Raw genomic sequence first — 24,561 nt, forward strand, 5'->3', positions numbered from 1 at the left:
GATGGGACGTAGAAATTGCTTTTACCAGATAAGAATCTTTCTTTATGAGGGAAGACATAATGTGCAGGAGCTTTAGTGCATGTACTGTCGCAAAGTCACATCTACCTCAGGGGCTGGAGTATGCTGCGAGTAATTTCAAAGGTTTTAATACCACCATGGCCTCCTGGTGTGGACTTTCAGTGTCTGTCTCTCTCTCTGTATGAGTGTGAGGGAATCATAGAAATTAAATATGTTGACATGACCAGCAGGGTTGAGTTCAGCTGGATTGGGAGGAAAGAGATTGAGATGTCACTCTAACCCACTACAAGATAATCTGTACTGACCTTCTGCTGCTTTGGACCCAAAACATGTTTGAGTCAGCTCAGACTCTGACGCCATGAGAGGCTACAGACAGCAGTGATGAAATTGGAAGAAATTGCATGATAGTTTCTGTCTTTGTAATAATAAGAAAATATCAGTATTCTTTTTAGAAAATGAAAACAAGCTGTTACTGTGCTGAAAAAAAAGAGAGTATAAAGCGTGAAAAATGTGTAGGATTAGCAAGGAATGCAGCGGTTGTGAAGTGGTTTGTGTCATTGTCCCTTTGGAGGCAGCGTATTCCTGTTAGAGCAGAATCTGAGAGGATGGACATCCATTATCTCCGGTGCCGTAGAGGTAGAGAGAGGATTATCTGACTCCTGCAGGTTGAGCTGGCATCCCACAGTTTGCAGACATCAAGATCCATCTCCCAACTGTCGATCACAGTCTGCCGCGTGTCTCCATTAGCGCCTTGTGGCAGATGTTTTCCATCCGCCGTCCATCGTTTAGTGTCACACATCCGTAATTGGGCATGGTAATTATCCAATCACACAATATTAAGTGTCCTATTTGTGGAAATGTGGTTGCAGAAAATGAATAGTTATTGATTAGCAACACTGACATTCTACTTACTCCTTTTCGCACATTAGCCTAGCATTGATTGCTGGCAGCACTTCCTGTGTGCAATACTAAGAATCGACCCGATTCCTAATGTGCGGTCCAGGCTTGACCATTAGAACCATCCATTATCACGCTTGCCATCCACAGGCTTGTCACTGAGGCCTGGTGGGAAATTGGCAAGCAGACATGATTGTGACTGTGAGGCAGAAGCAGATTTGGGTTCTCTAGTTTCTGTCAGCAAAGCTGTTGCATAATTAATCGACTATAGCCTATACTGTGTGGGTTGGTTGCCGCGTAGAATATGTATGAATGTTGTTTCATGTGCATGAGTTTTGTTTTGAATAAACCACAATATGTGTGATTTACATTATGCATTAAGCCTGTGGATTAAGCCTCACCCTTAAAAGTGTTGTGCTTCTTTTGTTGTGTGTCTTGTGTAATGTTTCCCACTTACTTTACATTTGCTTTTGCTTGGGTTATCACTGGGAAATGAATAGAAAAATTGATCTCTAACCTACAGTACATAGAATATTTATACGTCTCATCCTTGAGCTTCATATGGATTTGCTCTGGTCATGGCTGGATTAACCTTTCCATTGCCCAAGGGCAGAAATTCGTTTGCAGAGTCCCTTATGAATCCTCACCCACCCTCTCTGCACGTGGCAGATAATATATGACAGCTTCATTATACTTCATTATAGTGTGTATTCCCCCATGCTGGAATATTACTATCTGGCTGCAGGTTTTCTTTGTATAAATTAGTTTTTTTGGAAATTTGATTACAGTTGTAATTCTGTAATCTGTAATAACAAACTCCACTTAAAGCCCAGTTTTTCTTCAGGCAGCAGTCGCCACATGATCAGATGCTTTGTCAGGATTACAACAGCTGGTGAATCTGTGCACAGTGGAACCGAACACAGAGAGTCAGGAATCAACTTTTTTTCCACCTGAATGGAAAAGCACATTGACTAACGTTCTGTATATGTCAATAGCGTTTATTATTTTATTTCTCTCCCTCACGTGTTATTATTGAAGTTCTTGTATTGCTGGCTGCCTACCTTTCTATCTCTCCTCAGCATTCAGCTGTTTGCAGCCTGATTTCATTGCTTGTACCAGTTTGTCCACACAAGCAATCTCTTTATGTTCTGCATTTATGGGTAACCTGGGCTTGCTGGGGGTCCAAAGTTTTGGAGAGATCTATCATTGTAACACAGGTAGGCAGTTTAATAACGCTGCTGTGGACTCCCGAGAAAAGCCAAGCATTTATTTAATGTAACGTGTGGCAATGTTGGGGGTCTGACAGATGGGCCAGGCAGGGAAAAAAATGATGTCCTGTTTCTTCTACCTGCTGAATTCATATGGGACAGCAGCCTGGGGAGGGATGCATTACCTTAAACTCTCTGTAGGGATTCAAATGCAAATTGAAAATGAAGACTCCTCACTTCGTTGTGCACATTCTTGGAAATACGATAAACATTATAGGATTATAACCTTTTCAAAACCCAATGATCACTCTTCTTAATGAGAGCTGCATTTGTAGATACATTCAGTCTCCAGATTTCCTCATTTTGTTCTTTTAAAAGAGCCAAATGATCTGATACAGTCTAGTAAAACAGCTCAACTATACACTAAAAAGATTCTTACATGAGTTAATAATTGTACAGAGGTTGTAGTTTCCAGAGGTGTTAAACTGCACTGCATGTAGAGGTGTTCTTATTGCTCTGTTGACTGTATTTACAAGGAATGATAGAGAATATTTACATTTCAATAGAATACAACATCATCTCTAACTCAGAACTCAATAATAAATGCAGTTGAATAAACACCTCTTGGAAAGTTTTAAGCATTAAAAGCCTTTTATTTTAGCTTTATAAGAGTAGATGATGCTTTCATCTGGTAATTGTTTAGCTGCTAACACTAAACTCTATTGTTCTCAGGGGGGAATTAGTGAACACACACAGACTTAAACACAAAACATAAATACATCTAGTATATTAAAAACATAGCACAAGAGCACAAGCTCAAACTACACATCAAACCTGAAGTACGTCAGGCCGTCATCGCCAACACCAACATCATCATCACACCCTGTTATCAGCGTGTAAAACAAGAAACACAATCATCATCCACCAGTGTTACATGGAGGACTCGTCCCTGACTCATCCTGAGCGCACACTATAACTTTCATGTCAGCGTGCTCTGATCAGTCAGATCAGTCCAACATGAGCAGAATAATGTCTCCACAGAACAATTTCCCTATAATAACAATGGAAGTGTTGTTGAATTGAAAGCTCTACATTCGAACGACCAAGAGCATCTCTCCTAGCAACAAATCAGCAGCGCTTTGGATGGAAACTGTTAAACATATCAATTTCCTCAATCAAGCAACATGTTGTTGCAGTCCTGTTTGACATTCATTCTGTGAGCTCTGCATGTGCTGAGTGAATATTGCTTTTCTTTCCATCAATCTTCAAATGTTATAGTCAAAAGACAGTGATGAGGTCCACAAGCAGTGTGCACAACCCATCATGACAACAGCACCCTGATGTCAAACTGTTTAAAAACATGCTACCCTGCAAAACAAGAGAGGTGTAAAATCATACTTTAGTTCAAGCAGCAGCAGATTCATCTTTATAGAGCATGTTCATTAATAAAACACGAGGGTTTAAAAAAGAAATGGTGTCCTCTGCAACTCTGTGCTTCCCAAAACAGCAAAGGTGTTTATGCTTTGCTTTGCTTATAAATATTTCAAATGAAATTACAAAGGCCTTTCAACACAAATCTTCATCCTGGTACACAAAGATCGAACAAAACAAAGTTTAAACACTGCGACTTGCTTTGACATTTCATTGCATTAAGTGCTTTCAGATATTTGGTGATATGTTTGGATCTTATGCATAAAATATTCTGTGCGTTGGCAAAGTCCACAGAGCATTTGTCAAGATTTACAGAGTGTTGCTCCAGAATACTTGCTTCCTCTGTGTGCTGGCGGTGTACACCACTTCACATTGATGCTCCTTATTGCGTGGAAAGTTTGCTGTGGCAAGAAGCCCGCTTGTAAATCATGCATATTGGATGAGACATGCAGCAGATGAGCCTGGGCCCTCCAGTCAGGCCTAGCATTAATTAAATATCAATTGGCCCTGCTTCCGTACCTCATTTCATGCCACATTCACACCTTGTCTAGGCTTGTTGAGGAAAAGTTAAAATGAAAGTTGTGGCCTTGCAGCGTCATACAATTCGCAGCGCCGTTCAACTCGAGCATCTCGGTCCTGTAACAATATGAAGTCTGACTTGATTTCTACAGTGGGTGCACGAGAAGGACGTCAGAGTTGGAATAAAACATAAACACAGGAAAATCTTTCCACTTGAGCGGAGAGAAAATATAGGAAATGATTGCAGCTGATTGCTCATTTATAGCTTCAAACTGAGAGAGTGCAGAAGATGGTCTCAATTGGTCTTTGATATAAAAGACTGTATCATTATACTGAGAGAATAACCTGACATGTAGTTTAAATGCCCGACTGAACATATACTGTATACATGTGAGTAGAATCCATACGCATGGATGTTTAGTGATGAAATATCACACCCCCTGTTGAAAACTGTTGCCCCAAGCTTCCCTATATTTTATAATGTGCTCAGTGATACTTAATACCATGGCTGAATATTATGCAGAGGTTGCAGATTTGAAATTTAATATTATGTGGAAGAAGTGTCACCTGTGCAAACTCCACACATTTCTTTCTTCACACTGCAGAGGCATTAATAACTGTCTCATGAACTCAATCATATCAACATAATTACAGTTAATTGCAGTATCAATGTAATCACACAGATCAAAGTTTTTTTTTTTGCCTCCATCTGGATCTTACACTAAAAATGATCAGACGTCCACAGTTTCTATTGATCTCTTACTCCTGCACCTTTATCTTCATCACAGCAATGACAATTGGAAAAGGAGTTTCTTAAACACAAAAAAAATGATGTTCACTTTTATTTTCTTTCTGTTCATTTCACCTTATCTAGAATCTTTATCTAACTAAAACACTCTCCAGGTTTTGACGGGGATTTCACAAGATCACAGCAACAAGTCAGCTGTCACAGAAGAAAAGGAAGAAGTTTCTGAATTTTAAACTTTAAAAATGTTCCTTGTTTCAGTTCAGTTGGACCAAGTGCATTTTGAAAATAATTGCTTTGGGCTCCTGTGTCAGATTTTGGGGATACTTCGACTCTGCGAGTTCAAAAGATGACGTTTACATCTGAATGTTTTTCATGATAAGAAGCCACATTCAAAGCTCAACTTGAGATGATGTAAGACTTTGACTTCTCTACATCCTCATCATCATTTCCCCCAAATTTGGCTGTTTTAAACTGGTGCAGCACCCAAAACAGGAAAATCAACTAATTAAATAATTGATATGATGTGTTGAAAACATAAAACTAGTTCACTTCACCCTCACAGAGCTTGAAAAACTGCTCCTATATGAAAGGGATTTTGGAAGTTGATCATGTTCCAACTGAAACGTTGCTGTCTTCATTTGATCAAGCAGTACTGACAGTAAACCGACACATGTGTTTTATGAACATGTCATAACATTGTCTCTGCTCTTCACGTTGTTCTGTTGCCTCTGCTCAGAAAAAGACAAATATATTTTACCGGCTTTTGACTGAAGCATCTCCAGCAGAGTTGATGCTGTTGCTGTCTTCACTGACGTTTCATAGAAAGTCGGCATCTCTGTTCACCTTGGAGTCCCTTTGATGATGTCTAAGGGATTCCCCTAATCCTCCGAGGGTATAGGGTGGAGGGCACACACTCCCCGCTGAGGGGATGAAGCCACTTAATGGATCACAAAGTTAATCAACCGCGGAGAGAGAGAGCCTGACTGAACTGGAGGAATAGGTTGGACTGGTAGAGTCCCCTGATCCCTGATGCACACACACTGCCAAATGAATATAACCTAAACGTGAGCTTCACAGAAAATACCACATCAATAATAATAATAATACTGTTACAAAATGCAGTTTTAAAAAATAAACTTGTGGTAATGAAAACTCTAACCCAACCTAAACTAAACCTTCAAGGCCGGTGGAGTTTATGAGAATAAATTATCCATTATTTCCTGTATTTTCCATCCACTTACTTATTATCACAGAAGGCATACAGTGTTGAGTTTCTTTAAAAGCCTGACAAACAAAAAAGGGTATTTGGTCTTCACAGCAGTTTCACAGTGTCTTATACTGATAGCCGGTGACTCTGTAGGCACTCCATTCAAGTTGTATGCACTTATTGACCGAGGATGTGCAGGCTTATGGTGCTACCAGAGTAATAGTGCTAAGACAAGAAATGCAATTCAAGTAAATACTCATTTGTATTCAAAGCTGTAGGATTTGCATATAATTGCCATAATAGTAGCTTAAAATCTGTCCAATCAAGCATGAAATGTGTTACTCTGTGAAAGGGAAATGCATGGGACCAAAATGGCCTCTGCTTTTATTCTTTATTTATTTGCTTATTTATTTCTGCATGCTTGAGTATCAAACAGTTGCAGGCTGTCTTTGTCTTTCGGAGCTTCTCTCATTAGCAGTTGAGTCATATGCATCTTCCCCATTGAGACATTTACATTGGCAAAATAACACTACCACAGGGGGTTCTCACCAATCGTGAAGTACCGGGGGATGTTTTCATCCCTCTGGCCTCAGGGGGGCAGTAATGAGTCCATTACAGTTTGGCATGGGACAATAAGTCAACAAAGATGTCATACTATATAAACCCCAGTGGATGAAGGGTTAGGCTTCAACAAACATGTCATCTGCCCAAGCAAGTAGATAATTAAAACCTATAGTTTGTTATAATTATGTCATGAGCAAAGAAGGAGTTAGTTGATAGAGTGTTAAGATGATGTTGGAACTGATGGATGGGTCAAACCTAAACTAAACAATAACAGTAAAAGCAGATTGATAAACGGTCAACTGTCTGGTCAGAGGGCACTGCTGATATATGGACACTATAACAACCTTGGCAACAACTGTCTCCTGTGGCAAGAGAGAAGCTTCATCAAATCATCAGGGCGAGGCTGAAGATCAAATCCAGCACCTCCATTGTCAAAGGTCAAGTCATGGATCAAAGGTTTCAAATTAACGGAAAGGCCTGAGTCTGAACTGTTTCAGAAATGCCAGTGAAGAGCTCGGGCTGATGGTGTGATGCAAAGCTCACACCAAGCAGTCTGAACAACTCAAAGAAAAAAAAGACACTATCACATACAAAACTCAAATCAACAAGACTGTGCTGCTGTGGTGCATTCAGTTTGTTACACTACGGAGACTTGTGTGGCCTGTAACTGTGCATGAATTCTCCATCAACAAAGTAGAACATGGCCAATTGGAATTAACCAAATGCAGGTCACATGGAAAAAAAAAATGGAAATACACCAAAACGAGGTCGGCCACATGAAACCGAAGATATTGTTATTTGAACAGTGGACCCCTGTGTGGCAGTGAGGAGGAAGGCGGTTGGCCAAGTCTAACACGGCAGAGCCAGCTTTGGGTTTGACCCAACAGCTCCTCAAAAGGCACAAACATTGGACTTCAAGGTGCAGGAGGTGAGAAGAAAGCAGGAGCACAGAGCATCACTTCAAAGCTGCCTCAGTGGCCACCTGACCGATACCATGGCAAGATTGGTAAAAAGACCAAATATGCAGAAATAACGACCTGCAGTTATTATGACCCGGCTCAGTTTGAAAGGAGATGGAGGGAAGTAACATAAAAAACCCAGGTGTAAATAGGTTATAATAAATAAAAGGCTCATTCAGTGGAGGCAAAAGTGACAACAAGTGAACTAAAAGAGGGGAACTGGGCAAAACAAAGTGCTAATTGATCAAGAACTGAAAATGCTCGACCTTAACAGGGAGTAAATACAAAGGCAAACTCTATTGCCAAAATAAATGGATGACAAAAAAAACCCAGCACTCCTGTTCCAAGCTATCAAGCATAAAAGAAAACACAGTCCAGAAACAAAAAAGACCAAAGACAGGCTCAGCTCAGTCCCCAGAACACCTGGACCAGAACGCCTTCCTGCTTCTCCCGCCAATCATGTGTCGGGTGTAGCGCTGCTTGTTTTACATGCTAAATTACATAGTTATCACAGGAGGGGCAGGCCGAATGGCGGCGGCTGTACAGTAACAGCAACCAAAGCTGCTCAGAAGGTCGTGTGTTTCTCTGTAGAAGAGGGTTTGTGGCTTCATCTATGACCATGTCTGTTGAAGAAGATTGAGATGAGAGATTGTTTCCCCAACAAGTTCTCAAGTTGTTGTCAAATACAGCAAAAAAAAAGAGAACAAAAAGACAGGTGCAACTTTAACACTGTTGACATTTCTGAACATTTCAGCTGTATCGGCCAAGTCTGGACGTTTTATCATTGTATCATTGTATTGTCATGTTTGCCAGTACTGTTTTAAATCACAGTTTTATTCTCTTAATTCCTACATCTATGGCCAGTCTATTGAAGGCAATAGAAGTGAAAGGTCACTTCCTCCACTCGTCAAATACAAGATAAAAAAAAAAAAAACAGCAACTTGTTTTGGATTAAAACGGAAATCAACAACTGGGCTGCACCTGGGGCGCCAGGTGCTGCTATTGAGTATTGTCACATGTGAATCAACAAAGCATCAAAAAGTAAAAGTAGGGCGCCCACCCAATGATCCCAATGCCAATCCAACCCCCCACTTATTCACCCTAGTTGCAGGTTTAACACAGAGACTGAAACATCAAGTCATTTAGCTTTACTCTTCACTGTATGTGTGTTAAAAATTGTGACCATCAACGTTTCCTCTCGCATTGATTTTACCCATCACCAATGGATTCCTGGAATTAGCTCTGTGAAGAACAACAAAAGGAGCCTGAGCTGCTTTGTAACCTCCTCGCTGCCGAGCAGCTTGTACGAGATCTTCATCTTCAGCGAGGCGAGCTGCTATCAGTGGCCTAATCACCCATAAGCGATTCCACAGCTGGTCTGATGAATTTGGGCCAAGCCTTTTGGTGTGTGATCCCAGGGAATAATGCTCGGAGCTGCCTCTGTTTATCTAAAGGTTAATGGAAGGTTAATAAGAGAGGGAACAGTGCAAATTCAAAAACCTCATTATGCAAATTGTGTTTTCTAAAAAAGAGTAATATCTGGTTGTGATGCGGACATGCTAATTAGCACATTGTCTTTAGCCTGGTTAAAGCTGAGGCACCTTTGAGGTAAAATATGAAGGAAAGGTTTAATTATTTATGAAGCTGACACGAGTTGATTACTCAAACTGTGAAATAATTCTTGATCTAGGTGTTTCATTAAAATCTGTCGAACTTATAATGAGCCCTGTGGCTTTTGCACTATCCCTCTTTTTTTTGATAATCAACTCTTCTCCGACTGTGTGCGTTCGCTTTATTGTGTCAACAATCTAAACTGGGACCAGTGCTTTCCGTTTCGTTGCTGATGCAGTTAACATCATGCTGAGCTCAGCATCCAACCCGTACATAAAGCTGAGCGGCTGGAACAGAGTGCAGCGCCGTCCCTCTGACTCTCATTTACACTCAACCATCCCACCAAAAAACAGAGCCAGATGGAAACCGATACATTTGCCAAAAAAAGCATTCGCACATCATCATCATCATCATCATCATCGTATGAAACTCCTCTGGGACTTTTGATTGATAGCTTGCAAAAGCTGTTTTTAATCACACAGGAAATGTTTTTTTTGAAGCAGAACTAATCCTGCTTTCATTCAAGTACTCAAAGAACAATCATCCCTTAAAGTTCCCTGAAAACGTGGTTTCAAATCCAAAGTATTTCTCTGCAACAAATGTTAATCCATCCATCCATGCATTCATCCATCCGTCCACTGGCCATACCGCTTATCCACACAAGGTCGTGGGAAAGCTGGAGCCAATCCCAGCTGGCGAGGGTGGGGCAGGCCCTCACAGACACACTCACATTCACACCTATGGGCGATTTAGATTTGATAATCGACCCAGGCTGTGTCCAAAATCCCTCACTTCTCATTGTACATTGTCCGAATGTATAGTGAGAATATATAGTTGACTCATCGTATCCCACAATGTTCCCTAACCAAGCAATATACAGGCCATAATGCACTGCGGTCGTGCATCGTCGTCGACATTGATCTGGAACGTTTTAATTATGCGGCAGTGAGAACGTAATTAACTGTGCAGCGCCGTAGTGTCCAAATGTGTTTTTTTTTCACTTTACCAATCAGCTCACTATATAGTCCTCTATATAGAGTTACTTATACAGTGACAAGGGAATAGTGAAGTGATTTCAGACACAGTCCTAGTGTGTGTGTGTGTGTGTGTGTGTGTCTGTGGATGCAAACTCAATACACAACTCCATATGAACCCAGAAAAGTCTGAGATCTGCACTGCAGCACCGCGCCACCCAGCAAATGTTAACATGACTAAATAAACAACAGTCATTACCAAGACTAGATGTTATTAGATGCTATTTATTCATTAAAATTTAAACCATGCAGCTAAATCCCAATCGCTGCAGGGAAACGCAGGACAGTGCGTCTTTCCAACTGCACCACCCACTTCAAACTTAAGATATAAACACAAGCCAAAACTAAAGAAGACACAATGTTTTTTTTGTGAAATAACCAGTGCTGTAATTTGACAAAAACATGTTGTGTTGATGTGGGACTCAGAAGAAGAAGGTGACTGAGGTAAAGTGGGTTTTCAGGGCCTTTAAAACCCCCATTAATTGTTTTTATATTGTTGTACAGTGTGTATTTGTCTACAGATGAGAGAGCTGAACGACCTTGTCCTGTTTATGTGGTGCCAGAGGTGTTAAGTCTGCTGTTGCATGAAGTTGACTGCAGCGAGGCTTAACTCTGAGGATGTGAGCTGCCGCTGGTAAAGAACAACACAAGGGTGTAGAAGGAGAAGGGCAGGTTCGCAGAGACCTTTGTCAGTGCATGTCAATTTGATCAGAGCGCGTATGTTTTGTTTTCCACCGTGAAAAAAAAGGGAACCGTGCATGAAAAATTGAACACTTCCCCTCCTTTTGTTAACACTCTCTGACTCTATGTGATACAATATTAACGTGCTTGTTTTGAGTTTGTTGTTTTTATCACATGCCAGAAAGTTTTTTTTTTTTTTTGCTTTTGCTTTAACTGTTGCCAGTTATATAGTTATCACCAGGTTTAGGCATTGATAAAATATTATATTGCTGTGGAAGGCATTGCATCAGTAATACTAAAATAATTTTTCCCCCACAGCCCAAGATGATGAATTTTAATAGGCAAAAAACAGAAATACGTTGGTGTATGAGGAATAGCAGCAAGTCATCACATTTGAATATTGGATACATTTGTGAATATTTGGCTTAAATGATTTTTCAAATAATTGGCAATTAAAATATGATGATATTAATTGATTTATCAATAAACTTCATATCCTTGCACGATTATTATTTGGGCAACAGCTACAGTTTACAATACAGAGACAAATAAGTTGGCTCATATGAAGCCACATGTCTTGTGTTGTAATGGACATCTCATTACAACCGGTGTAGATTTTACTTCATTGTTATACGAACAGATATGTTGAATTTGTGCTACTAGATATGGAAATCATTTGTTTCCAACCAAGTTTGTGGGAATAGGTTTGTTCAAACAGCAGCCGGCTGAGAAACGGTGTGGACACAAGAGAGGATGCAGAGCTTTGAGTTTTCCAGGCTGATTTGTATTCTGCCTGTGTGTGCAACCTGAGAGTGACTGACTGGTGGTCAGAGTCGAGTATTGACTGCTCTGAGGATGTAATAGAGGCTGGGGTGATAGGATCCAGGACATGAACACTCTCACTGTGGCATGTGCAGCAGAGCCGTACAGGATATAACCAGAGCACTTAATCATTCTGCTGGCTCCATGCAGAGATGCACCAGCCTCTGTGTTTTAGAATAATGCCTCTGCCTTAAATTAGATTCCATTGATCCTGCTTTTCTCTATAATTGCACAAACAGGATGGATGCTGATTTTATTGGGGGTCAGACTAGACATTTGAAATGCGCTGGCTTCAAGTACAGCAGGTAAATGAAATCAGACAAAAGGCAAGTTGACCTGATTCAAGGTGATTGAACTATCAGGAGACTTTCACACAATGCTTGTATTGTTAGAGCGAACTTGGGAATCGCTGTTGTAGTTGTACTATGCAAACTTTTACGAATAATTTTCTCTTTGCTCCACTGATTTACTCTGAAGGTAATTACTTCACTAGTTACCTTTTTACTGCAGTGTAGTTACTTAAACATGCAAAGAAGCCTCACATTATGACAGCAGAATGGAGAAGCAGATCTTCTCTATATCAACAATCTCATGATGTGTTGTCAGTAAACACAGTTATGTTTGTGTTTACCAGCCTGGTCAGTTGGCAATTGCTTTTCAGTGAGGGCACAAGGATTGTAATAGATTCACCATCAACGTGTCTCTCAGCTGACTGCTGCTCAGGAGACACCTCCAAATGTCTCCTACAGTAACTAATGTTTCATAACTTCTGTTTCATCCTCACTACAGTAGCTGCGACTGTGTTGCTGGTGTTCTTTTCACCTTGAGAATGTGTGTGTGTGTGTGTGTGTGTGTGTGTGTGTGTGTGTGTGTGTGTGTGTGTGTGTGTGTGTGTGTGTGTGTCACTGTGGAGACACCTACTGTACTGTAATAGGAGCAACCAAAGAGTAGGTGTTAATATGTCTGTGGACAGATTGTGTTAATTTGACTTTGTCACAGGAAAGACTCATTTACACTTAAGATCAAAACGAAGGCTGATTTCAAAGATGGGTGTGTCGTCCAACACATCACTACTTAGTGCTCATGTGATGCAACAAACAAACACACACACACGCATGTACCACAGCAAAGTAGCATTTTTTATTTTAAAGTATATTTTGGGAGGCTTTTTTGCCTTTAAAGGTGTACAGAAATGGCCGTTTGTCCTGTTTGTCGCGCCGAGTTGTCACGAGCTGCAAAGCTTGGGGCGAGCCCGAGCTCCGTGTGTGTGTGCGTGTCTCAGACGTTTGAATGACGGATTACGGATCCAATAACAGTGGCTGGTGAATCGTGTACAGGCTGACGTATAATCCGTGCGCCTGCATTATCCAATGCGAAAAAAAAAAATACACACTTTCATCCCGGATTTACTCAAAAATAGAATTTTGCACAAAGTTTGGCCTAAATCGTCTGATAGATGAGTTATTACACTAATTTTATGACCCAGAGTGGGCTCAAATTCAATTTTCTTTTCTGTACACCTTTAATGTACAGGACAGTTGAGAGAGAGAGACAGGAAATGGGAGGCAGAGAGGGGGGGGGGGATGACACGCAGGATAGGGCCGCTCGGTGCGGGATTCGAACTGGGGTCGCCTGCAGTGAGGACTATAGCCTCAACACATGGGGCGGCTGCTCTACCAACTGAGCTAAAGCTAAACACCGCCCCACAGTCGCATTATTTAAAGTCTTTCAAAAGCCTCAGGCATTTCGAATATGCCCACTATGTAGCTCCACTATAATGCCCCTGTGTACGCCGTGAGTCAGCGTGCTAACGTCGCTTATTAGCACTAAGTGCAAGGAACAGCTGGGGCTGATGGGAGATATTTGGTCAAACCTCACAGTGATGCTTCTGGAAGTCACAGGATTACAAAGGTCAGTGGGCTTTGTCTTCCACGGACCACGACTGTCTGTGCAAAATTTCATGGCAATCCATCAAGAAGTTGCTGCTGCTGCTGCTGCTGCTGCTGACAGAGTGAGAAAGATGTGATATAACACCAGACTTGTCCTTTAAGACTGCAGCCATATTCCATACAGCATGTGTTTGTGTCTGTGTCTGTGTATATCTGTCAATATGTGCACAGCTGACTTTACGCTGTAGGCTCTATATGTACCATGGGTATGTTTTTTTATTTTTTTATTCTAACACATGATACTTAATCCAGTTGCAGTGAGTCGGGTTTTGCACACCAGTGTCGTACAGTAAACACCTGACAAATGTGAATCTCATGGTGGTGTTGGTGTTGACAGAGCCGTTATGATGTATTAATCATCACAAACTGACTTTTTTTCACTGAGCACTATAATTGTGCGCGAGATGTAAATGAGTGAAGTCGTGCTAAATGATACGATTTCCGTGGATAAAGAGTTAATTTATTCTGTTTTCTCTGGGCGTCTGCATCTAATTGAAAGGGGATGCCGTGCTGCAACACAGAGCTATATTCAATTGTTCTGTTTGTGAATGGGAGCACTCAGCCTTCTCTCCGAGAGGTCTCAGGTGGTTTCTCTTCGTTTAGCTCCTCTCCTCAGCTGATCTCGTTTACGTGTAAACAAAACAATTCTGGGGCGAAAAAAACAACTTGCTGCTAGAAATCTGCATGCCTCTCTTTATTTAAACTTAATCCTACTTGCCATGCTGTATACGCCACACATAGATTGGGTTATATGCTGATTATTAAAATTCATTCTAAGAAGCTTAGCTGTGTGCGCCACTAGCATGTGTGAGTGTGTATCTGGTGCGTAGTTAAGCGAGGACGCGGTGATGTGTCTGCATGCATGTGGGTTTCAAAGTGTGACAAGGATAATTTTCCCCGTGGGGCAATGAAGTGAAGGGTTTTCCTCTTGCAGCGCCAGTTGGGTCTTCTTGATGTAATGGCCCTGTGAAGCGGCGGCGCAGGGCGAAGATATCGGTTTGCGATCAGTACGACTGATGATGCAACGGCCATTAAGGGGAGAAACAGCAACGGCACAGGCAGCTCAAAAAAAAAAAGACATAAACAACAGAGACATGACGAGAGCATACAACCGCTTTACACTGTCTAATCTGATGGACCAGATAGGACACTAAAGCATCAATTTTGACACAAATATGTTTTTCTATTTGTGTGAAATGATAGATCCAAGCTCCAGGAATAGACTCCCCTCTAAGTGACAGGATTAATGGGGATGCAGCAGAGGACAATGACATCTCGGAGTTAGAGTGACGTAAACTCCTAAGAGCTTCACAATACAGAGAGAGATATGAAACAGACTAAACATCTTGTATTATTACACCTCCTTTAAAGGGACATTGTGTAAATTCTCTTGTTGTCTATTAACAAAAATTGATTACTTCGTTCAAAAGTATGTGTTTCATTGATTAGTAATAACCCCCATCAACATTCATGTATACATACAGTACAGGTGTAAGCTCAGTGCTAGCTGCCATGTTGTGCCGCCATCTTTTATGTTCAGTGGCAGCGTGACCACAGACACAAGAGCGGTTGGCTCTGGGAGAAACGATGGAGGTGGTATCTGTGTGAAAACCATCACCATGATGTAGTGTGAGAAGGATGGAGGGTCACACTGATGCTGCATTCATGTGGACTCAGGCGAACGGCAGTCGGCAAACAAACCCCACAAGAGAAATCCTAAAAAATGTGAATACGACATCGCCATGATAACATAGTGCCACATGTCGTGTGTCGTTTTGCCTCATGCCGACGGACCACTTGTTTACATAGACACTTGTTCATCCCGTTATGTGCAGTGGCTGTCTGCCGTCTGCCCGATTCCACGTGAATGCAACATAGAGAATACGACTGAGTTTGTTGCGATATGAAACCGCACTGCTAGATGGGAGTAATTCCTTCACAATGTACCTACAGTACCAGACACCCTGGTTTATGCTGAAAATATATGTATAAATGACTCAGGTCGGGTCTCAGCCTTCTTTTTTTTTCTTTTCATGTATAAAACACATCTTCTTGCTGGTTGTAGTATTTGTTGTTTATTGTGAAATGCACTGAATCGGCACTGATGCATCAGGCAAGGTGTTTTTTTATTTTCTTTGGCCAGGTTCGGGCCGGGTTTGGACCAAAAATATATAAAAATGACTCGGGTCGGGCTTCAACACCCAGGCCAGGTCAGGTTATGATTTTCAGGCCCATTGGAAACTCACGTGTTGTGCTAGAGAGTGATGCTGGATGTATAATCACAGGCCAAACACATTCATGACATAGTTATTGTGAGATGTTAATGTTCAGTCAAGCTCTTTGAGTTGAATTTTTTGGTTCCAGTTTGAAAAACTTCTTGAGTTTTTTGCTTCTGTGTGAGTTTGTGTTTTTTCAGACCTCTGACTGACCATATAGAAAATTCATAAATGGGCCCCTGATGAAAGAGTTGGAGCACCGTGGCTATACAATATTAATACACAATTGCTTCGCACAACAAAACAGAACAATCTATATTTCAGAAGCCATTCCTTTTCATTGCTTTACAAAAAAACAACTTTACAAAATGACAGTAGCATGATGTTAAGAAGTTAATCCCTCATCCAAACCGGTTTTATTAGCATCCTGTATCAGTATCAACAGCAGATGCTTGTAGAATACATTATTTATGCCTTGTGATTGGTATCATGTTCCACTCCATTTCCAAATGTTAATAGATCTCTGTAGCGTTCACGCGTCTTCCCACTTTCTTCTGTTATCTGTTTTAATTTTGTATCAACAAAAGGCGTTATCTGCTGTTGCCAAAATAGCAGTTGCTACATCTTGATTTTTTTTTTTCAAATTTTTTTTTTATTTTCACCCCAAAAAAGGGTTACACTATTCCAAAATGAACCACTGCATACGCTTACGAAGGAGTGTAATCACACACACACACTAAGGAGGTGTAAGGAGGCTCGTGGTTGACACCTCACACATGCATTTTCAAACACAGTCCCACACACACACACACATTTTCACACTCCCAAAGACGATTGCAATGGGATGATTTATTTCAGTACAACTACTACAAGAACTTTTGCCTCTAACAAAAGCTGTCATCCATCATAGAGTTGGTGTTGGTGTCCTATTTATGATTAACATTTACTCAGAAATCTCCTCTACCTTTAGCCCAGACTGGAAAACTCGCTCTCTCACCATCCAACTATATAGAAACGTTTAAGAAAAGAAGGATTAGAGAATTCAATCTCTGCTGTTTGCGGTTGCTTCTTCATAATATAAAGCCGGCGTAATCTCTCAAACTTTATTTGTTCACGGCAGAGTGAAAAGAAGATTCTACGACTTCTCTCAGGTTCAATTCTCAGGTTTATTTCTGGCAGCAGGCAGTCTAATAAGACTGTCAAACAACACAGAAATCAATGTGGTTAAATGGTGGTGAGGCCTCTACCGCGGGCTGAAAGGTCTCAGCTCTCTCTCTCTCTTTCTCTCACTCTGTGTGATTGTTTAGCTGTGAAAACAAAAATAACCCCAGTGGAAACCCATTCATACTGTCTGTTATTTGTGCTCATCATAAACTGCCGTGAATCCACTTTTCCATTACATACAAACACTGACACCAGGACAAATATGAACATTACTGTCAAAAGTTACAAATAGACTATATCTTCCAAATAACTAGAGGTGGGAATAGGTGAAGTCCATTTTAGCAAATGCAATCCAAACACTTCAGCTGCAGGTTGCACTCCTTTAGTACACCACTTTTGCAAAGGTAAATATCTTCTACACTGACATGACAGTTTAAAAAATAAAGCATGCCAATAAACACATATAAAACATTTGCAGATAAACTGAGATGATTGAGACTCATGTTGCATGTTGTCACCGCCTCCCTCTTCCTGTTTCTTGTCTCTCTGTGACAATTAAAGGCGGCAATTCCTTAAAGAGGAACTATATAAGATTTTTTTTTACGTTAATTAAACAGCTTTGTGATGTTTAGATGGCTTGTTAACGGGGAGATTGGAGGCTCTCTGCCTTCCCTCTATAGCGTCTCTTGGCCTCCATCCCAGTGTCCCAGCTCTCGTCTCAGCGGCACCATGACACAAAAACGCCCATAATCTCTTGTTTATGACAGATAAGACTATGCAAATATATACACATCGTAAAACGTATATGATATTTAACGTTATCCTCCGCTGCATGGATTGCCTTCTCGCCAGCTACGTCTCGCCGGTGGGTAGGTGTAAACAGTGAAAGGAAAATAGCACAAGAGCTACCAGACTTACATTGTTCCCCTTTAAATGTGCTTTTTGATTGATTATTTTAATTGATTATCTGTTATGATCAGAGCATGTATTGATGGAGTTTTCCATTAGTGTATTTAGGCAGAACACCTAAGTGGTGCTCACGTCTCGGTTGGTGCCAGGTGTCTCATCCATGCACTGTATTAATGGCTGATTAATGTGTCACCTGTTTCGGCTGCAACCTGAATAGCAACATCATGTGTTTGAGTTACACATGCATGAACAGGGGCGTTCATGCATGTGTAACTTAAATAGGGCTTTATAAACTGTTAGTCTCATCCAACACTGCAGCTCCCATCACTGTCCAAATACCAAATACTCGTTACTAAAGCTTTGACAGTGTTGACTTAGACCTAATGTTCAACAATGTTTACAGGAAGCTTTGATGATCTACAATATGAAAAGGCATCTGCTTCTCTCAGTAGATCCGTTGTTGCTGTTTGTATTCTTTGATAAACCAAATCAAAAGAAAAGCATTTTCTCCACATCTAAACATTTGCAATAAGTGGTCAGCAGCTTGAAATGAGTGTCTCTGACTGAATTGTAATTTGAGTGAAATACGTTAAAGTTGCTGCTGTGTTCAGACTTGGCGCCAAGCATGTGCAGTATTGGTTTAAGGTACACTGGATATATACCAAAGGTTAATTAAAGGGACTCTACTAAGGGACGACTTTTATTTAGACACTAGGGTATAATATAATAATAATAACAGTAATTGCTTGGATTTATATATATAACTACTAAAACTGCAGACAACGAACACCGAAAGAGTAAACAAAGGCACCTACTCTCCTAACCTTCTCATCATCATTTCACCTTCTGCGCTGCTCTTAACTAATTAATGTTTATGTTTGGATTTTAATAGTGTTACAGTTGCAAGCTGGGGTCATCGGAAAGGGAGAAAGGAGAATAATTTCCATGTGAGACACTTCTGCAAACTAATGAGACTGCTGAAGTAGAGGAAGTTGTTAATAGAAGCTGTAATGAAGTTTGACAAACTTTGGGCTTTTCATAATAACCCTTTTACTCTGTAGCAGCCAGGCAACCTGAAGATTTGCTCTAAAGGCTCTAAAGCTCTGAAGGCGGACCCTCTTATAATCACACAAAAGCACTTTCCATCACTGCAGTTGTTGGTTTTTTTCTTTCTTTTTTTTCCTGGTGCAGTTAGTGTGGTATTGATCATTGTTGGTCCAAGTCCTCAGGAATCAGCTCGTATTGATTTCACTTCAGTTGTAAGCCTCTCGTTCTGACCTATGTCTCTCTTCAGACCAAGCACCTTTTCAAGCGTCCTAACATCTCTGCCAAGGGTTTACTAAAACATATCATTACTTCACCACATGCCAAGAAAATTTCTAAAATCACTCGTGCTTTGATCCAAAAACACAGAGCAGACCTTTGCAGCTCTTTTCAGCCATTAGCTTTTGGAGACAAACTTCACTATGACCTCAATTGCAGAAGAAAAACATCTGCTCTGTTGGGTTGTTCCATTTTGGACATGTGTAGTTGGACTTTTTGAGGGAAAGATGCTCCTTTTATTTACATGGACCTTCATTATCATTCATGAAATAAACCCACTTATAGCCAGAAGATTCAGCAGTAATGATGGTTATTAATAGCCGTAATGCAGCCAGAGTCAATACTGTGTGTGTGTGTATGTGAGATATTAAATAACACATATTTGCCTGTGTTTATAATTATGTGTGTGCCAAATGATCAGACCTCCATTAGATGCTCGTTTGAGAGTTTATTTTGAAATGTATTTTTCCAAACTGCAGTTGTTTTCCCCTCTTCAGTCGTCTGAAAACTCATTGTGTCCTGATACAAAACTCTGAAAGTGTCTGTTCTGACCAACCTGCATATGGTTTAGATAAAAGAAATAAGTTTGAAGCATAAAGGTCATAGAGTGCAATATTGAACTCTAGTTAATACATACAGTAAAGGGAGTTTCCACATTATTATGTGAACTTGTGGACTGTAACTGTTCTGCCATCAAGTCTTGAAGTCTTACAGTAGTTAGTACTGATAATAGTTATAGAGTAAGGACCTCAGATTGGAGCCATAATAAACTGGCTACAATGGCAGAGTTAACTTTATCTGAAGTATTATTTTCAAAAATTATCCAGCACTTCCAAACATTAATGTTTTTACTTTCTTCTATTTTGACATTGTAGTAAAAAGACAAAGGAACTCTCTTGCAAAGAAATCACTTTGTAACATCCTTGTGTTTGGATGGATGTAGTTTCTTTCTTTTTTAAAAAAGTATATATTTTGGGCTTTTTCGCCTTTAATGGAAAACACAGTTGAGAGAGACAGGAAATGGGGAGGCAGAGAGGGAGGGAAAGGGCCGCTCGATGCAGGATTCAAACCAGGGCCGCCTGCAGTGAGGATTGCAGCCTTAACACATGGGGCTTCTGCTCTACCAACTGAGCTAGACACAGCCCCATGGATGTACTGTAGTTTCTTTTAAACATATGAATAAGATTAGATTTCTCTTTAAAAAGTTTTGGATCCTTTTACGTATTCTTTGCTCGTGACCTAATGTCCTTAAGTTTCTTTGAGCTTTCATGCCATCAGCTGCGTTCAATTTTCTGATGAATTTTCATTCATCAGAAAGATACAGTACAGTACAGTCTGTCACTCTGACCACAGCTTGTTGCTGCGTTTGAAACCTTGAAGCTTCAGTGAGAGGAATCGAGGATCGAGTTCTTGAAGTTCAGTGCTCTTGGGTAAAGAACCTCAGATGGACTATCAGCGCGCTGAACACTTTCAAATAGCTGTCCTTGGGCCTCCATGGCGCTGAACCAGTACATAACAGTCCATTTCAGGCCCTGTCCAGATGCGTCATGATGGCGCTTCATGTAACAGAAGTATCATCAGCAATATATGTGGGTGACTTGAATAGGTATTCATAAGATTGACATAACACTGTCATAACCATGACATAACACTGTCATAAACATCAATGAATACTTCTGACAGCTGTCGTTAAGTGTCATTCGGTAAGTTATGTCACTTTTAATGCAAAGTTGACATTGTTTGAGATGTTTTTGTTCTGACAACTTGACATAAAGACAATTTAAACTGTCATAGCAGACCTGATTGCCAAACTTTAAAAATTATGTCAAGTTCTCATAACAAGGACATCTCAAATAATGTCAACTTTGCATCAAAAGTGACATAACTTACCGAATTACACAGCTGTCATAAGTATTCATTGATGTTTATGACAGCTTTTATGTCATGGTTATGGCAGTTTTATGTCAATCTTATGAATACCTATTCAAGTAAAGTGTTACCTATATGTGTCCATTTCTGTGAAGACAAATAAGTGTCCATTCAGAAATAATATTATAAATGCAGAAGACTATGTATGTTTCAGTCATGCTTATGTTGTGCTCATCTTATCTTTATGTCACATTGTGGATGGAAAAGAGTTACAGGCTCTGTCTGCTGGACCATAAAAAAGTGGAATTGGAGTCCCCAGAGAATGTCCTCTGCAGCTGGTTTTATTTTTCTGCTACTAAGATAAAGTTCGATAACACAGCCTCTATACAACTCTGAAAGGGTCGGGGTTAGAGTAATCCTGCCCACGACAGACTTATGACCCAGAGGTCTGAGTCAGAGACTGGAAAGACCCGGAGCGGCTGGCCATCTATTGGGGCCCAGCTTCCCTCCGTCCCCGTGGGGATGAATCAAGAAGGAGTCTGAGGTGTCCTTAGGTGACACCGGCCGGGCTAAAGAGGACACTGTATTTCACTCAGGGAGGGACAGTGAATTTCCCCCCTCAACACTTGAGGCCTCCAAAGAGACGTAAACAGCAAGATAGATGTGGGCAGCCGGTGTGCTGCAGTCGCCTGAATTAATATCCGCTGGAGCTCAAGTCAAGGTGGTTTGGTGTATATAATGTGAATATACAGTATTGTGAAGGTCAGAGGGAAAAGATAAATTACTGTCTCATACACTGTGTGTGTGTGGTGCAAATTCAATTGAATGCAAAAACAATATTAACAAATTACAAAGTAAACTTAACCTTTATTTCCTTTTAAGATTTAAAAACGCTCTAATAAAGAAAAGACTACATTTTATTTCTGTATCCAAATTATAATAATATAATTTAATTGAAGTTGTTAAAATGTAATTATAGAACAAAATAGGGACGTTACTGTGACAAAAAAAAAAGGTGGAAGGAGCAGCTGCAACACAAACCCTCTGGGACATGCACTATAAAGTGAAAATATGTTTATGTTATATAATTTGTACTGACGGCAGTAAAAGAGGGAAAGGGTTAAAATACAATATTTGTGATTACAACAGCAGCACATTATTAGCAAATGCAGATGAAGTAGATTATGCAAATATTCCAAATTTGTGTATTTGCATAAACAATGTGACGTCAGTTTAATGTGTGTTACTGATCATTTTAGCTGTTCAGGAAGTTCATTGCCTCATATTTTTAAACCCCTGCTTTACAACATCTACTGTAGTTACATCCATTCATGGCTAAATGTGCTCAAGTATATGATGCACCATATAAAACTGCAACATCACTTTGATTGTGTCTAGGGACTTTTACAGTCTCCCCTCTTCTACGGTGTTTATATGTCTTATGTTACTATGAAGTAAAAACTAAAACTAAATACTAAAAGTAAATCCTAAACATGTGTTTAAGAGCATCTCACTTCTTATAACCTTCAAACTACAGCCTGTGTAGAAATTGAAAGTCCTCTGTTGATTAATGCTGTAATGCTTTAGTTATTTTAGTTTGTTGTAACTGTGCATGCATTTAGCTTTTTACACCTCGGGACAAACACTGTTGACACACAGGAGCACCCGAGATGCTCCGTGCTGCACCTCAGGGGAGCAGCGGAGAGGCTGAACGTTGCTCCACCAGTTACATCAGCTCACTATAAATAGGCTGGTGGAAAATTAACAAATTCCCCTAATGGTTAGTGGCTGCCCTAATGTATTGCAGCTGGGGAAGGTGTGTGAAGCAATATGGCTGTGGTTGTGAGACCATGGGCACTGTACTTTAACTCACTAATGCACATAATTGCACTTTAACAATGAAATCTTAGTACCACAGATTGAAGTGTTAAGGTTTTGATTGGTTGTGGTTCTTGTTTGTGTTGACAGTAAGAATGATATAAATGTACAGTACAGAAACCAGCCTCATCCTTGTCCAATAATAATCTAGATGTTATGTTGCTAATGAGCATCTTCCTGGTTTCTGCGCTCTCTCTCTCTGTCTCCTCAGCGAGTCCAGATGTGACGGGTGATCACAAACACCATCATCATTATCATCATCATCCACCTGTCGAGGATTCAGAAGCGGAGGGCAGATCCCGGGGCCTTGGACTGACGGGAGCCATCTGGGTCCTGATATTGCCTTGTTTACATATGCTCCTGGCCTTGTAACAGCTGCCTTTTCTGCAGCATGAAACTGTCAAGACTTGATTTCAAGCTTATTTATCCAGAAATGCAAGGGGGGCCAGTGGACATAACATGCTGTGGTATGAAATGGAGCACCTCTTCCACGGAGTGCAGGAAGCAGTGGGAGAGAATTCATCGTGTGGAAAGATGACCGGACACTGTGGCTTTTGTAAGAGACAGCACATGGTTCAGTTTGTGTTTTTGTTTTGTTTTTAATCAGTTATCTGGCATTCATTAACACTAATAATGACTTTACTCACTTAACAACAGCTGGATTTCACAGATAACTACAACATACTTTGTTATAATTGGAATTAATTCAATTGTATTTATTCATTTGCTTCTGCATATAAGATCTCCATTCCCTCTACACAGGCAGAGGCAGGTTGTGCTTTTCTTAAATTGGATTTTACAGCTGCTGTGAAAGGAGTCCAGTGGCCTAAAAAGGTAAATTTTGAAGTCGGATTTGAAATTCAAAATAAGAAAGTAGGAAAGGAAAAAGGTCTACACAGCTCTGGCATTTCAGACTTCAGACTTCAGACTTTCTTTATTTGTCATTGCACAAGAAACACAATAGTGATTAATGGCAACGAAATGCCGTTGCTATAGGCTTCCAAAAGACACAGAAACAGAAATACTTGTAAAAATTCACATGGCCTGTTTTTCTTATACAATCCAAATGTTCACGAACCACATTTTTTTTTACAGTCATTTTTAAAATTCAAAGTCTGTTTTAGATCATTTAAGAAAACCTGTAGTTGTCAGACATGTCACACTGTTTGTTCTTATGCATTTATGAATACTGCACAAATGAAGTGTGATACATCTGCTTCTCTTCACCTGTAATAGCTACCCTGCTGTCTCAGACCAGTTTAATTGGTGCATTTCAATTGCAAAATTGACCTATAATGCTACCGGTGAGGGAGAAAGGTTGGCAGCAGAAAGTAGTAGTAGAAGGCGAAGGAGGGGAGGGGGGCAAGTGAGCGAATTCATATTCCTTTCTTCTTTAGAAATAGATTAGTTTCCTCAGGAGTCTATTATCATCTTTCAAACTCAATCCTCCTCTGCCTTCATAGGCCTGGATGGGAGCTGATAGCTCCTGGAGCCACTGGTGAGGAAGAATCCAATTGCTTCTACCTACTACCTGACTGCGTATACTGCTGGTGT

At 40.4% G+C, this 24,561-nt stretch overlaps 1 protein-coding gene across 1 annotated transcript in view; it reads left to right on the forward strand.

Moving 5' to 3' along the window:
• The window catches only part of gpc5a (glypican 5a), a 146,489-nt gene extending 122,280 nt beyond the window's left edge, over nt 1-24,209 (forward strand). Inside the window, exon 9 of the mRNA XM_084001279.1 lies at nt 23,219-24,209. Coding sequence (XP_083857405.1) covers nt 23,219-23,379 — 161 coding nt within the window. The 3' untranslated portion in view covers nt 23,380-24,209. The remainder of the gene's footprint in view (nt 1-23,218) is intronic.
• The last annotated feature ends 352 nt before the right edge of the window (nt 24,210-24,561 follow it).

Source organism: Trachurus trachurus, assembly GCF_905171665.1.
Source record: "Trachurus trachurus genome assembly, chromosome: 3".
Taxonomy (NCBI): Eukaryota; Metazoa; Chordata; class Actinopteri; order Carangiformes; family Carangidae; genus Trachurus; species Trachurus trachurus.